We start from the raw sequence: 15,174 nt of genomic DNA, 5'->3' as shown, positions 1-15,174 counted from the left end.
ACCAGCCCTCTGTTGTCCTGGGCCGGCCCCGGAGTCCCTTCGGCCGGTTAACGCCGGCCCCGGAGTCCCTTTGGCCTGTTAATGTCGGCCACGGAGTCCCTTCGGCCAACTCGGAGCCGGCCTCGGCAGCAACACCGGAGTCCCGGCGGCCCAATCTGTGGAGGGGAAAGCAGCTGGATGTAGTTTCCTGTGTTGTTCTGGGGAGTCGGTAAGGCCCTGAGGTCAGTGAATCGGTAAGGCCCTGAGGTCGGTGAGTCAGTAAGGTCCTGAGGTCGGTGAGTCAGTAAGGTCCTGAGGTTGGTAAGGCCCTGAGGTCGGTGAGTCAGTAAGGCCCTGAGGTCGGTGAGTCGGTAAGACCCTGAGGTCGGTGAGTCGGGAGGTCTGTGAGTCGGTAAGGCCCTGAGGTCGGTGAGTCAGTAAGGCCCTGAGGTCGGTGAGTCAGTAAGGCCCTGAGGTCGGTAAGGCCCTGAGGTCGGTGAGTCAGTAAGGCCCTGAGGTCGGTAAGGCCCTGAGGTCGGTGAGTCAGTAAGGCCCTGAGGTCGGTGAGTCAGTAAGGTCCTGAGGTCGGTGAGTCGGGAGGTCGGTGAGTCAGCAAGGCCCTGAGGTCGGTGAGTCGGGAGGTCGGTGAGCCAGTAAGGCCCTGAGGTCGGTGAGTCGGTAAGGCCCTGAGGTCGGTGAGTCGGGAGGTCGGTGAGTCAGTAAGGCCCTGAGGTCGGAGAGTCGGTAAGGCCCTGAGGTCGGTGAGCCAGTAAGGCCCTGAGGTCGGTGAGCCAGTAAGGTCCTGAGGTCGGTGAGTCAGTAAGGCCCTGAGGTCGGTGAGCCAGTAAGGCCCTGAGGTCGGTGAGCCAGTAAGGCCCTGAGGTCGGTGAGCCAGTAAGGCCCTGAGGTCGGTGAGCCAGTAAGGCCCTGAGGTCGGTGAGCCAGTAAGGCCCTGAGGTCGGTGAGTCGGTAAGGCCCTGAGGTCGGTGAGTCAGTAAGGCCCTGAGGTCGGTGAGTCATTAAGGCCCTGAGGTCGGTGAGTCGGGAGGTCGGCGAGTCGGTAAGGCCCTGACCTCAGCCTCACTCTCTGCCCTGGTAGAAAATACTCCAAATGAAAGCTGGATCCTTTCTTCCTTCTCCATACCAGGTTTCCATCTGTCTCCCGGAAGAAGGCCATTCAACCATCGAACCCTTGCCGACTCTCCGCTAGTCCCATTCCCCTGCCCTTTCCCCTTCATGCTTCATGCATTTATAGCATTATGTCTTCTACAATGATTTAAATGTTTCAATACAGAAATACAGATACAACATCCTGTAAGCCTTGATATTTCTTTATATGGGTATTTAAAATTGTGATTAATGTTATTATTTTACTCACATCTAAGTCTAATTCTTGAGAGCACAAAACTGCCTATTATCAAGGCCAGAGATTTGTAGTTTTATGGACAATTGAATGAAATTGTGACTCACTTGCACTTAATGAAGCCGTACAATTTCTGCTCCCATAATCTTTGCTATGCCTGGACTGGAAGCATTGGATGTAAATACTGACTGAAGAATATAGGAGACAAACTTCCAGTCCTCAGCATTACATCCTTCATGCTGATAAGCAGAAAAAACATTACATGTATCAGGTTCCCGTGGTGTCATTTTTATCTAAATTACTCATTTATTTGCAAGCATTTCGACTTTGAAATTCTGAACCTTGATACCTAATGCAAGGCTTTTAAGATATTGGTGAGCAAGAATGAAGCATGAGGCTGGTCCTGGATTTAACCGTGAGCAGATTAGCCTCAGCTGTGTCTCAAGATAACTTAAAAAGCAAATGGATTGAGCAAAGACTGCTCTCTTATTGGCTGGTTAAAGCTTAACAGCAATGTCATCCAAAGGTGAGTCTGGAAACAACAGGACCCAAATCTGACTCCAGATGAATTAAACATTATTCAACTACACTGTTCTTATCAAAGGCAAGAACAGAGGTTTCCATATGTTTCTGTGACAGCTGGATTCCCCCACCTACAAATTATTACACTGTCCCAGTGACCCCTCCTACAAATTATTAGCATGTCCCAGTGACCCATCCCCTACAAATTATTAGCCTGTCCCAGGAACCCCCTACAAATGATTAGCTTGTCCCAGTGACCCCTCCTACAAATTATTACACTCTCATAGTGACCCCTCCTACAAATTATTATAGTCTCGCAGTGACCCCTCCTACAAATTATTACACTCTCGCAGTGACCCCTCCTACAAATTATTACACTCTTCCAGTAACCCTCCCTACAACTTATTAGCCTGTCCCAGTGACCCCCCCGCCCAAAAATTATTAGCCTGTCCCAGTGACACCCCCCTACTAATTATTAGCCTGTCCCAGTGAGCCCCCCTCTACAAATTATTACTCTCTCCCAGTGACCCCCCCCACCCCTACAAATTATTAGCCTGTCCCAGTGAGCCCCCTACAAACGATTACACTCTCCCAGGGACCCCTACAGATTTTTAGATGTCCTTCAGTTTTGTGAATTATCAAGGATCATACTATGTATGAAATGTTACAGGGATAGTATAGCAAGTTGGTGTTATGTGCAATAAATAACACCGGGCATTGTCTGCTTCTTCGTAATGTACTACATGATATTGTGCAAGCATGAGACACTTTAAAATTTGAAGGAAAAATAAAATCTCTTTTTATTGTGATGGTCTCGTATCCTTAATTGATCATAAACCAATTTCAAGTCAAACCACCAGTAAGAGTTTTGCTATCAAATTAAAATGAGACACACGCAGTACTCAAGATGTACCATAATATATTCAGAATATTTTAAAGCTTTTAGCTAGACTGTACAAGATTACCTTGACGGTTTTGAGCAACAGAGATTGGGTATGAATCAGCGTTTCCATTACTTTCAACCTGGGGTGCTGCAAGCTAAGACTATTATTCACAATGATGTCCAACAGTTTTCTCTGTCCTTACATCCTGCATCATTTACAGGCACTGCATGCGTCACTGCTGTGTTTTGATGGTGCAACAGTCTCAGGAGAAATCCAATCAGCTTCTTCTCGGCACAGTTATTCAGGTTTAGATTTAAAGTGGCAATGCCCAGATGAAAAGCCACGTGAATCCTCAGTAGCTGAGTGTGTTACCCTGAATAAAGTGGTTGGGAAGGGTTTGGGAGAAGGTACTGTTGGATTGAGATTGTTATCTGCTGACAGATCGAAACTGCGACATGTTTAGACTTGGTGCAGTTTAGTGTAAAATGCTGAGAAATTTGAAAGTTAATGTATGAAGTGCATTCATTATTTCCGAATAGGTATCAACGTGAACTGCCATTTACCCCTGTACCTTAATTCTGCATGTAAAAAAGAATAGCTTTGTGGAATTCTGACATCAACACAGAACAAACATTAATACAAAAGCAAAATACTGCGGATGCGGGAATCTGGAATAAAAACAGAAAATGCTGGAAATCTCAGCAGGTCAGGCAGCATCTGTGGAGAGGAAGCAGAGTTAACATTTTGGGTCAATGACCCTTCATCAACAGTTGTATCCTAACCCTAAGTGATTGACTAGAATCAATTGAGAGCAACACAAAAGAGTAAATATTGAAAGGTCCCTGCCGCCTTGAATCTAGCAGCGAGTTACTAACAAGTTAAAATTCTTCGACTTGATTAGTATCTGTTTGCATAGGTAACTGTTTTCTTCACATCCACCCCCAACAGGGCCTCAGTTTAACATCTGATCCATCATTCAGGTGAGATGTTGAACCAAGGCCTATTCTGGCTGTTCAGATCAGCATAAAGGTCAAAGGTGAGCAGGGGAGTTCTCCTGTTGTCCTAGCCAATGTGTATCCCTCAAGCAACATCACCAAAGCAGCTTATCCAATCATTTTCCGCTTTTGCTTTTTTCTGCACACCTTGCCGTGCACAATTTGACTGCCACGTTTGCCGTCCAATCAACAGTGACTACACTTCAAAACAATTCGTTGGCTGTGCAGCGCTTTTGGGGCATCTTGAAAATCTGAAAGATGCTATATAAATGCAAGTTCTTTCTTTTTTCCCCCATTGTAGCAAAATATGGTAATTAGGCGACCCTCGACTTAATGTAGATTGCCCGAGAAATGCACAGGCATCATTTTCGGCACCAAAAACCGGGGCCTAGTGAAAATCACTTCCTGACCATAGATTTAATTTTTATACAAGAGTTGTGCCTGTTTGGGATTGATTTTCAGATAATTGGATATTTGAGTATTAGAGTTCCATATTTGCACTTTGTTCAATGCACAGAGTTATTCTTTTGGACTTTTAGTTTATTACAGGGTTTTACTTTACTATTTTCTTCTTATTTAATGAAGACTATGCCCCTTTAAGTGGCAGCACAATGCAGTAAGCTGATGGAAAATATTACATAACCCCACTGTCAACAAAGCCAGAACATTTCACTCTTTCTAGGACAAAAGTTCAATCAGCTATCTATGGGCAGAGTGCTGCCACAATGCATATGTATCAAACATTGGAAACCAAAAAATATTCAAAACGTTAAAGGAACAAGTTACAGAAACCTAACCTTCATCTGAGAAATGTTTCTATTTTTACTCATCCTGTTAATGATCATTTTGCATTGTTCACATGTGCATAGGATAGGATATACGGCACAGAAACATGCCATTCGGCCCAACCAGTCCATGCTGGCATTTATGCTCACAACGGGCCTCCTCCCGTCTTTCCTCATCTAACTCTATCAGCGTAACCCTCTATTCCCTTCTCCCTCATATGCTTGTCTAGCCTCCCCTTAAATGTATCGATACTATTCGCTTCAGCCAATCCCTGTGGTAACGAGTTCCACATTCTCGCCACTCTCTGGGTAAGAATGATCGTGAAAATTCAGCAATGCTTTGGGTTCTGTAAACTTACCGAGATGGGTGAAGTGATTGCGATGACACCAAGCATTTGGGGGGGGGGGGGTTTATTTTGTGAAGGGGGATGGGTCTCCAATCATGTAAATGGCAGATTTAAGTCTGTTGTCAGTTGCATGACGGATTTAGCCAAGAAAGCAGCTTCATACCTTCTCTGAACAATGATTCATCAGATTAAAGTCTTAGCTGCTGCTGTTCCTTCTGGCGACGCCAGCTTCTGTCCAAGGGCTATCAGAATGCTCCTACTGGAATAACATCAATATTTCTTCCATAAAGAACCAACTCTGTTGCTTTGCTATAATGAAGCATGTAGAGATTTGCTATAAATCCATTCTTCTCACCCTGACATACATCTCTCTAGGTAAGTATACCTTATCTATATATTTTAGAAATAAGGACTGAATCAGAATGATCAAAGTCGCGTAATCCGCAATAATCCTCAGTGTAATAATCACGTACATCAAGGACTGTGTCATCCACACAGTTCAGTTCCAATATTAGTATTTATTAGGATATTTCTTTGAACTATTTTAACATCTAACATTGAATGTGGTTTGGTTTTTGGAAGCTGGTTTGGTGGCTTTTGAGTAGATATTTTGTGATCATATTATATATTGCGTGCATGCAACGCGATGTCTCACCATGTTTTGATCCTCACTCTATCTGCATTCACCGTTTCAGTCAGTAAGTACTTTCTTACATAATTCTAAGAACTTGTCAGAAAATGTATATTAAATAATAAGTTCCACAACAATTGACAACCGTCCCATTGTTAGTATGCTGACCCAACCATTCCCTGCTTCCATAAGCATACATTGTATTATACTGTGGCCAAATTGGTCTTGAATGAAGTCCAGGAACCACTAGATTGTGGTACAGGATTTATAAATAATTTAAAGTCATCATTTTGAATGAGTAGATTGTGTTAAGCGGCCTCCAGAGTCCTGAACACTTGCACCTAGTTTGGCGATTGAATAGCCTTGGACAAGCTAATGGTTAACATGGAGTTGAATTTCTCCTCAGTACAAGCAGATTACGCTCCTTACTTCTACGACAATGCATCAAACAGCAACAATGGAAACATGGCTATGTTGAGCATTCCTGAGGACACACCTATAGGTATGTGTTGTAGACACTTGTTTGAATCCGAAGAGTAAATTTTGCAAAGCTTGTTCTCAGCACAGAGTTCCATTGACAGGCATGTAGAATGGAAAATTGCACGTAAACATCCACGATACTTCCAATTTTCCGGGTATTTCAATGAATCTTGGGCAATCAGGAGTGAGTCAGATGTACCCAATTCTCTGAACCCTACTGCTGGCATCAAAGGTTCCACACTGAGAGTGTCATACACACTTCCAAAGTACACTGCCAGAGTTGTACTCAGGTAATAAGTGGGAGGAGTGGCAGCCCTTATTCTCTCTTATGGGTAAGAACATAAGAAATAGGAGCAGGAGAAGGCCATTTGGCTCCTCGAGCCTGCTCTGCCATTCAGTAAGATCATGGCTGATCTTCTACCTCAACTCCACTTTCCTGCACTATCTCCATATCCTTTGATTCCCTTAATATCTCAAAATCTATTGATCTCTGTCTTGAATATACTCAATAACTGAGCCTCCAAAGCCCTCTGGGGTAGAGAATTCCAAAGATTCACCACCCTCTGAGTGAGGAAATTTCTCCTCATCTTAGTCCTAAATGGCCGACCCCTTATTCTGAGACTGTGACCCCTGGTTCTAGACTCCCCAGCCAGGGGGAAACATTCTCCCTGCATCTACCCTGTCAAACCCTGTAAGAATTTTGTGTGTTTCAATGAGATCACCTCTCATTCTTCTAAACTCTAGAGAATATAGAAACATAGAAACATAGAAAATAGGTGCAGGAGTAGGCCATTCGGCCCTTCAAGCCTGCACCGCCATTCAATGAGTTCATGGCTGAACATGCAACTTCAGTACCCCATTCCTGCTTTCTCGCCATACCCTTTGATTCCCCCTAGTAGTAAGGACTACATCTAACTCCTTTTTGAATATATTTAGTGAATTGGCCTCAACAACTTTCTGTGGTACAGAATTCCACAGGTTCACCACTCTCTGGGTGAAGAAGTTTCTCCTCATCTCGGTCCTAAATGGCTTACTCCTTATCCTTAGACTGTGACCCCTGGTTCTGGATTTCCCCAACATTGGGAACATTCTTCCTGCATCCAACCTGTCTAAACACGTTAGAATTTTAAACATTTCTATGAGATCCCATCTCATTCTTCTGAACTCCAGTGAATACAAGCCCAGTTGATCCAGTCTTTCTTGATATGTCAGTCCCGCCATCCCGGGAATCAGTCTGGTGAACCTTCGCTGCACTCCCTCAATAGCAAGAATGTCCTTCCTCAAGTTAGGAGACCAAAACTGTACACAATACTCCAGGTGTGGCCTCACCAAGGCCCTGTACAACTGTAGTAACACTTCCCTGCCCCTGTACTCAAATCCCCTCATTATGAAGGCCAACATGCCATTTTCTTTCTTAACCACCTGCTGTACCTGCATGCCAACCTTCAATGACTGATGTACCATGACACCCAGGTCTCGTTGCACCTCCCCTTTTCCTAATCTGTCACCATTCAGATAATAGTCTGTCTCTCTGTTTTTACCATCTCATCTTCGGCCTCATATAGGCCTAATCTACTCAATCTCTCCTCATAGGACAATCCTCCCATCCCAGGAATCAGTCTGGTGAACCTTTGTTGCATCTCCTCTACGGCAAGTATATCCTTCCTTAGGTCAGGAGACCTAAATTCTTATAGGGTTTGACAGGGTAAGTGAAGGGAGGATGTTTCTCCTCGCTGAGGAGTCTAGAACCAGGGGTCACAGTCAAACCAATTCTCCTCATCTCATCTCTGGTGCTTTTGTCACAGACAGTTTGTATCACGTTATTCAATGAGATAAGCAACTTGTTCACCGATTCATGTTCATGAATATCTTCCATTACATTGTTATGCCTCATAAATTCAGATTCATGATATAACTGAACTAGACTCTTGTGGGCGCTGTATTTCAGCAGTATGGAGTCTTCCTTCAGCCACCATCTCTCATCATCATCATAGGCGGTCCCTCAAACGAGGATGACTTGCTTCCACATGAGTTCACAGATGTTTCTATGAAGGACCCGATGTTCCAATCCTGAACTCCAGTTGAAAGGGTGGAAGATGCCTGTGCGTGGATTTTTTAAATGCGTGGTGACCGTTGCACATCAGCCACCACACGGGCTTGACAGAGCTAGGTCTTGGTCCAGTGGCAAGGGTTAACCAGGATGACTGGAGACCTGCTCTGCTGCACAGAACTAGTGCGCACACATATCGCAGTGTGGGCAGGCCCGTGCTGCCCCTGGGCCCGGGGCTCTTTTGGGCCCCGTACCCTCATTCGCCACATCTCCGCCACTCCAAGTGTGCGACGGCTTTGAGGCAGGTGACTGGGTGACATCATCAGGACCCAGGTCGCTGTTTGGAGCATGGACAGGAGCATCGGCGGGGCCCTGGTACAGCAGAGGAGCAGGAAGGGATCATGGCTGAGATTCGGTGGGTGATCGTGGCGGAGGTTCGGCAAATGTTTGATGCGGAGGTGTGGTGAGAGATCGTGTCCAAGTGTGCCACCATCTCGACTCTGTCAGTGACTCTACTTGATTGGTTATCTTCCTTTCTCAAACTCATTAAGGCCTTCCAAAACGTGCATGTCTCGGCTGGTGCCTCCTTCAGGTGATGGAGGGTGCTGCACTCAGATCTGCGTTCCCCACAGCTGGATTGTTGGACTGTGCTTTATTTTTAAGGGCTAATATCACGAGGTTCCATGGAAGCTAACAAAACAGGAGTGTGGGTTGGAGTTAGGAATGTAACACTAAAGGGCCAATTCTGTGACCCATCCTCACCTGAGTCACCTCACCTTGCAATTTCTTTTCACAGTGCTTATGAAAAGAAAGAAAGACTTGGATTTATATAGCGCCTTTCATGATCACCGGACATCTCAAAGCGCTTTACAACCAATGAAGTACTTTTGGAGTGCAGTCACTGTTGTAATGTGAGAAATTATGCGCTAATGAGTGATTCAACAACTTTATTCTAGGTGTATTCTGATTGGCTGCTCATTTGTACATTATCTGTAACACATCTGAGCCCTAAAAAGTACACTGAATACATACGTTTGTTCCTTCAAATGCGTTAAACAAAACAACTAAAACAAAACTCCGAATTAACACACACAGTGCAAATTGATTTCCAAAATGTGGTCCTGCTGATATAAGCTCTGTTTTGATTTCTTCCCTAGGATCCTATCTGTACACATTAAATGGCACAGATCTGGAGTCAAATTCAGTCACTTATGACATGACCTTTGAACCTGGATCAAAACACTATTTTGCAGTGGATCCACAAACAGGAAATGTAACTTTGGTGCAGGAACTGGACAGAGAGGTAAGGCTCTTTTCTGTTTTGTTTTACTGTCATATTTTTCAATTCAACGCTGGTACACACATTGTTATCGTAGTATCAAGCAATCAGAGAAATTTCAGCACAGAAGGCAGCTATTCGGCCCATCGCACTTCTTCAACTGGAGTTTTCTACTCTAATCCCATTCTCATGCTCTTTTTAATGGCCTGGATTTTGCAGTGAGAATAAGGGTGAGGCTATCAGCACTCACCGTTATTAAGGAGTAAATCGGACAGCAACTTCTGGTGCCCACACACGAGCAGGTAAACACGGAAATCAGGACATTGCTGTCTGATTTGCCTTGTTCCTCAAGAAGTTGCGCTATGCCGGTATCTCGCCGATAGATTCGACATGAAGGGTGTGAAGTTGCGGTACTTACCCACTAAACACGCCAGAAAATGTTAGGACTTGTCGACTCAAGTGCAAGTGAATTTTTAGCGTCGTGATGAGTCTTAATTACTGTCAAACAGCCTCTCTGGCCCTGAAAAGGGGACTGGATGAGTATAATAGCCCGGATTTTGTGGTCAATGGCAAACGAACAGCGCTCGCCCACCAACTTTTAGTGGGCTTTTGCGTGGCAATTAATGGTAATTAGAGATCCTTTTCAACGTGTCACCCGCTAACTGGGATCTGGGACCTCATTCCTCCAGATTTTAATGTTGGAGATTTAAAAAAATTAAAACATTTTTTAAAACTTTTTCTTGCTGTCTTTTTTATCTCTCTCTCTTTTAATCCCATGTTTCTTTCCATCTCTTTATTCCACTTTCTGTACATGATTTGACATTGAGTTAACTATTCTAACTTATGCTTCCTGGTTTGGACTTTGTAAGGATTCTTCAATCTGATTGGTTAAGGAGATACGCTATTGCTGGCCCTGTCCACATAGGTCCCAGATCCCAGTTAGCGGGTGACACGTTGAAAAGGATCTCTAATTACTGTTAATTGCCACGCAAAAGCCCACTAAAAGTTGGTGGGTGAGCGCTGTTTGTTTGCACACTGACCACAAAATCCGGGCTGTTATACTCATCCAGTTCCCTTTAAGATGATAAGGTAAAGTTTGTACAGCCAGAACCGGGCTTCGCTAGAGGGGAGTCTGGGGCAGAGAATCAGTGCCACCGTGCTTACAACCCCATCTTCAACTCACTCTCTCTGAATTTGCCCCATATTCTCTACAGTCAGTGAAATACTTGTAAAGTGTAGTCACTGTTGTAATGTCGTCTAGTTGTCAAAAGTATGGTGAATATTAACAACAATGAGATGTGCACTGTAGGGTTGAGTTTCAGCATGCACAATCCCATTTCACCCAACGGGAAGCACTAGTTGCAAAATCACGGGCAGGGTCCCCGAGGGGGGAATTTCCCAAAGTACAGTGGCGATAGTTGAGGTTCCATACTGAGAGCATGCACTCGAAATGTCAGCCTTTATATTTTAGTCAATAATATCTACATATGTTGATCCTTTTTTCCCCAGAAAGAAGATGAAGTTGAAGTACTGGTCAGTATTTCCGACGGCGTGAATAAGGTAAGAGTTGTTACGCTTTCAGAAAACCTTGTACTGTGTGCTATGGTTTCTCCATTCTGAGACATTTTCCGTCCAGAAAGAAAAATAAATTAGAAATGCTTAAATTAGGATCTTGATAGCTGCAGATACAATGCAGACTCACTGAAGCATTACCAAAGACAATTGTCAACATGTTTCTTTGTCTTGGTAATGCTCAACTGAATTGAGATGTTGAAGGCCAAGGATTCTTTTATACCTATCAGATCCTAGTGCCTTTCATTTCCTCATTTAATATTTTGCTCATCCTAAATTTGCATGCTGGGTGGTACAGTAGCGTACTGGTTATATTACTGGACTAGTAATACAGAGGACTGGACTAACAATCCAGAGACATGAGTTAAAATCTCACCACAGCAGCTGGGGAATTTAAATTCAAAATAATTACGTAGATCTGGAATGTAGTATCTGGAACGGTGACCATGAAACAACCAGATTTTCGGAAAAACCCATCTGGTTCACTAAGGTCCTTTCGGGAAGGAATCTGCCGTCCTTTCCCTATATGTGACTCCAGACCCACAGCAATGTGGTTGACTCTTAACTACCCTCTGAATTGGCCTAGCGAGCCACACAGTTGTATCCAAGCAGGCAGCTCACCACCTCGAGGGCAATTTGTGATGGGCAACAAATGTTGGCTTTGCCAGCGATGCCCAGATTCCATGAATGAATTTCTTTTTAAATTTCTCCCCCCCTCCCTCATACTCAAACCCCATGGTCACCTGAAACCATGCCTCAACGCAATATCTACACCCAACTCTCTGCTTCGTATCTGTGCCCCTATGTTGGCAACCACTCCCTCTTTGCCTTTCATTCATGGGGAAGTTATGGAATGTGAGGAAATTCTTTGCATTTCCCTCCATATTGCTCTCAGTATTACTGTGAGAGTGAGGCCAAGAAAAGTGTGTGTGTGTGGGGTTGGCGGTGGAAAGGAGATGTTGAAGTGGCCATCGAGTAAGACGAGGCAATTGTGGCCTTGAGGATGTTGGGGTGGGAGTGAGGCAAAAATAAACCAGTAGGGCAGAAGTTTTAAAATAGACATTTACCAGTTGCAAAGGACATTTGAACCAGAGAAATAGTTAACAATATCTGTCACCCATGCACATGCCTTGAAAAAAAGAAAGATTTCATTTATATAGCACCTTTCACGACCACCGGACATCTCAAAGCGCTTTACAGGAAATTAAGTACTTTTGAAGTGCAATCACTGTTGTAATGTGGGAAATATAGCAACCAATTTACACCCACAAACAGCAATGTGATATTGACCAGATAATCTATTATATTGATTGAGGGATAAATATTGGCCAGGACACCAGGGGATAACTCCCATGCTCTTCTTCAAAATAATTTGCTGGGATCTTTTACATCCACCTGAGAGAGCAGACAGGGTTTAAAGTCTCATCTGAAAGACGGCTGCTCTGACAGTGCAGCACTCCTTCAGTGCACTGGAGTGTCAGCCTAGATTTCTATCCTCAAGTCTCTGGAGTGGGAGTCGAACCCACAACCTTCTGACCCAGAGACAAACATGCTATCCACTGAGCCACGGCTGACACTCCATTACAAAAGGTAGCAATCTGTGCTAAATACAGGGGTGTCAGTAATCTCATCAGGAACTATTCCACTGCGAGCTTTCTGTATTCTAATCTTCCTAGTTAGCAGGGTGGCATATGAATAAGCACTGGAAAAGGATAATAGTCTCACAGCACCAGCCCATAAACAAAGGATGCAATAGCAACCATTTTGAATCACAGAATCTGCAATATCCTTTACTAAGCAAATAAAAAGTATTTCAGTGTCACAGTGGTTTTACATTCCTTTACTTAATGGTGTTGCTTTGAGCAGAGGTCTCAGTGATTGGTGACCTTTAGCATTGGTTAGGAGCAATGTTGTGATTCATTACAACTTCTTTGAAAGATCATAGCTGGGAGCTAGCCAGTACAGTACCTTGGGCTAACAAAATCATTTTAAAGTGGCAACACGACATGTTCAGTTTCTGAACTGATTGGAGAAACACTTCTGCAATTAGCATTTGATATAATTCGACCACTCTTCATTCTTCTAGAAGTACCTGCTTAGTACTAGGCCTATATTCTCTAGAGTTTAGAAGAGTGAAAGGTGATCTCATTGAAACATACAAAATTCTTACAGGGCTTGACAGAGTAGATGCAGAGAGGATGTTTCCCCTGGCTGGGGAGTCTAGAACCAGAGGGTCACAGTCTCAGTATAAGGAGACAGCCATTTAGGACTGAGATGTGGAGGAATTTCCTCACTCAGAGGTTGGTAAATCTTTGGAATTCTCTGCCCCAGAGGGCTGTGGAGGCTCAGTCGTTGAGTATATTCAAGACAGAGATCGATAGATTTTTGGATATTAAGGGAATCCAGGGGTGTGGGGATAGTGCAGGAAAGTGGAGTTGAGGTAGAAGATCAGCCATGATCCCATTGAATGGCGGAGCAGGCTCGAGGGGCCTTGTGGCCTACTCCTGCTCCTATTGCTTATGTTGTTAGGTAAAACAATGCTATACACGTGGACCGTTTTATATGTACATAGTGTTATTTCACAGAACCCAATAATTCAGGTGCATTCAGGGTGAGTTTTCTATTTTTGTCTCACCATCTTGTCGAAATTATTTTCATGGAAAAATATTTTCCCCCAATTATTGGCTCTGAAATCCCGGTTCTTGTCTTCCCGCGGGCAGTCGCCTGAAAAGAGAAAAGATGCGCGCCTACCTTTAGCTCAGGCGCCCACCAGCGATTGCGGATTCAGGCCTAAGAGGCATGCGCATCGGAGCGCGGGCATGGCTGAACGGACGTAGAGAGGGAGCTGGAGTCACGTGGGCCTGGACACCCAATCAAGGTAAAGTATTCTCATTCATAATAATGGGAACTCCGTAAGTAGTATTATTCTCATCATTATGAATGAGAACCCCCGCCCCCACCCCCACCCTCCCCAAACACCTAAACACAAATAAAAAATAAAAAAAACATCCCACATATTTAAATTAAAATTAATAAATGTGTTACAAAAAATATATAATTTTCCGATTTTTAAAAAAAGCTTTGTAATTATGGTTTAAAATAAACTTGCTTTGGTTGGGCAGGGTTTTTAAACAGAAAATGTGGTTTAAAATTTTATTTTTATATGTTTTAAAACTCTTACGCTGATAAAAGTAGGCTATGCGCCTGCTTTTACCAGGCGCAAGAGCTTTAAGGACATTCGCTGGGCAAGAGTTGGGCAAATAACGCAATCTTGCCTATGGTAAGGGGTTTTCAGGGAGTGTTGTTGTGCCTTGGGTGTCTCTCTCTGGGCTTCTGCCCTCACAGCTTATGCCTGGCCTGTGAGGTACCCTGAGTGCTGCAAGAGCACCCCTGGAGAAACTGTGTCCACAGCTTATGAAGGGGGTTTTGAGACTCGTGCGTCCCCACAGCTTATGCCTAGCCTGTGAGGCACCTGTGAGTGTCAAACACTCCTAACCCCTTCTTCCCTAGCCTGTGACACACAGTTGAGCGTTTTCGAGGCGCTCCTAGCTTCCCTTACACTGTTCTGACATAAGACTCACGATCAGGAGATGTAATACAATAGAACTGAGACAAGGTGATTCCAAGAGGAACTTTAGGCTTCCAATTTATTTGACAAGGACAAACAGCAATACACCAACAAAACAATCCCCCTAAATCCCACTAAACAGACACAACGAAAATCTTTACACAAGTTTAGCAGTACAATGTCCAACCTCCCACCTTTCCTGGCCTAACTGAGTTGGGAGTTCCGGGGACCAGAGTTTATACTCACTACTGTGCCTTTCTGCAGTCTGGTGGTTTGTTTCTTCTATCTTCGGTGTCTTTGGACACTGGTTTTCCTTCAGTGTCGAGAGGCTTGCTGGTTGTTGGATCACGAGAGCAGGGAACCACACACACTACGTCAGAAACCCCTTTTTATAGCCAGATTATCCAGTCCGCCTCTCCTGCTGAAATCGATTCTTCCCATTGGTGGGCTTTGTGATTTTGAAAAATGCAGCAGTTTTAGATTATTGCGGGTTTTTTCCACTGATGTTAACTACTCAAGGTTTGAATGGGTGCTGATTGCATTGGCCTCCTGTAGCCATTGTGTCGGCCCTTGGGTTGTTTTGGGTTCCCTGGTTTCTGAAGGTCTGCATAATTTCCTTCCATAGTGTAAACATGGGGAAGGCAATAGCCCGATAATGGCTATGGGTCAGTCCCACAGTTTTCGAGCAAGTGCTCTCCCATTGGCTTGAAAACCACATG

The 15,174-nt window shown here is 44.2% G+C and overlaps 1 protein-coding gene across 1 annotated transcript in view; it reads left to right on the top strand.

The window, feature by feature from the left end:
* The first annotated feature begins 5,189 nt into the window (after window positions 1-5,189).
* Window positions 5,190-15,174, top strand: part of cdhr1a (cadherin-related family member 1a) — a 45,471-nt gene continuing 35,486 nt past the window's right edge. Inside the window, exons 1-4 of the mRNA XM_070865365.1 lie at window positions 5,190-5,250; window positions 5,913-6,008; window positions 9,194-9,339; window positions 10,825-10,875. Coding sequence (XP_070721466.1) covers window positions 5,190-5,250; window positions 5,913-6,008; window positions 9,194-9,339; window positions 10,825-10,875 — 354 coding nt within the window. The remainder of the gene's footprint in view (window positions 5,251-5,912; window positions 6,009-9,193; window positions 9,340-10,824; window positions 10,876-15,174) is intronic.

Source organism: Pristiophorus japonicus, chromosome 22 (assembly GCF_044704955.1).
Source record: "Pristiophorus japonicus isolate sPriJap1 chromosome 22, sPriJap1.hap1, whole genome shotgun sequence".
In the NCBI taxonomy this organism is placed as follows: Eukaryota; Metazoa; Chordata; class Chondrichthyes; family Pristiophoridae; genus Pristiophorus; species Pristiophorus japonicus.
The sequence above is the reverse complement of the archived record's forward strand: the minus strand, read 5'-3'. Positions and strand labels throughout refer to the sequence as shown.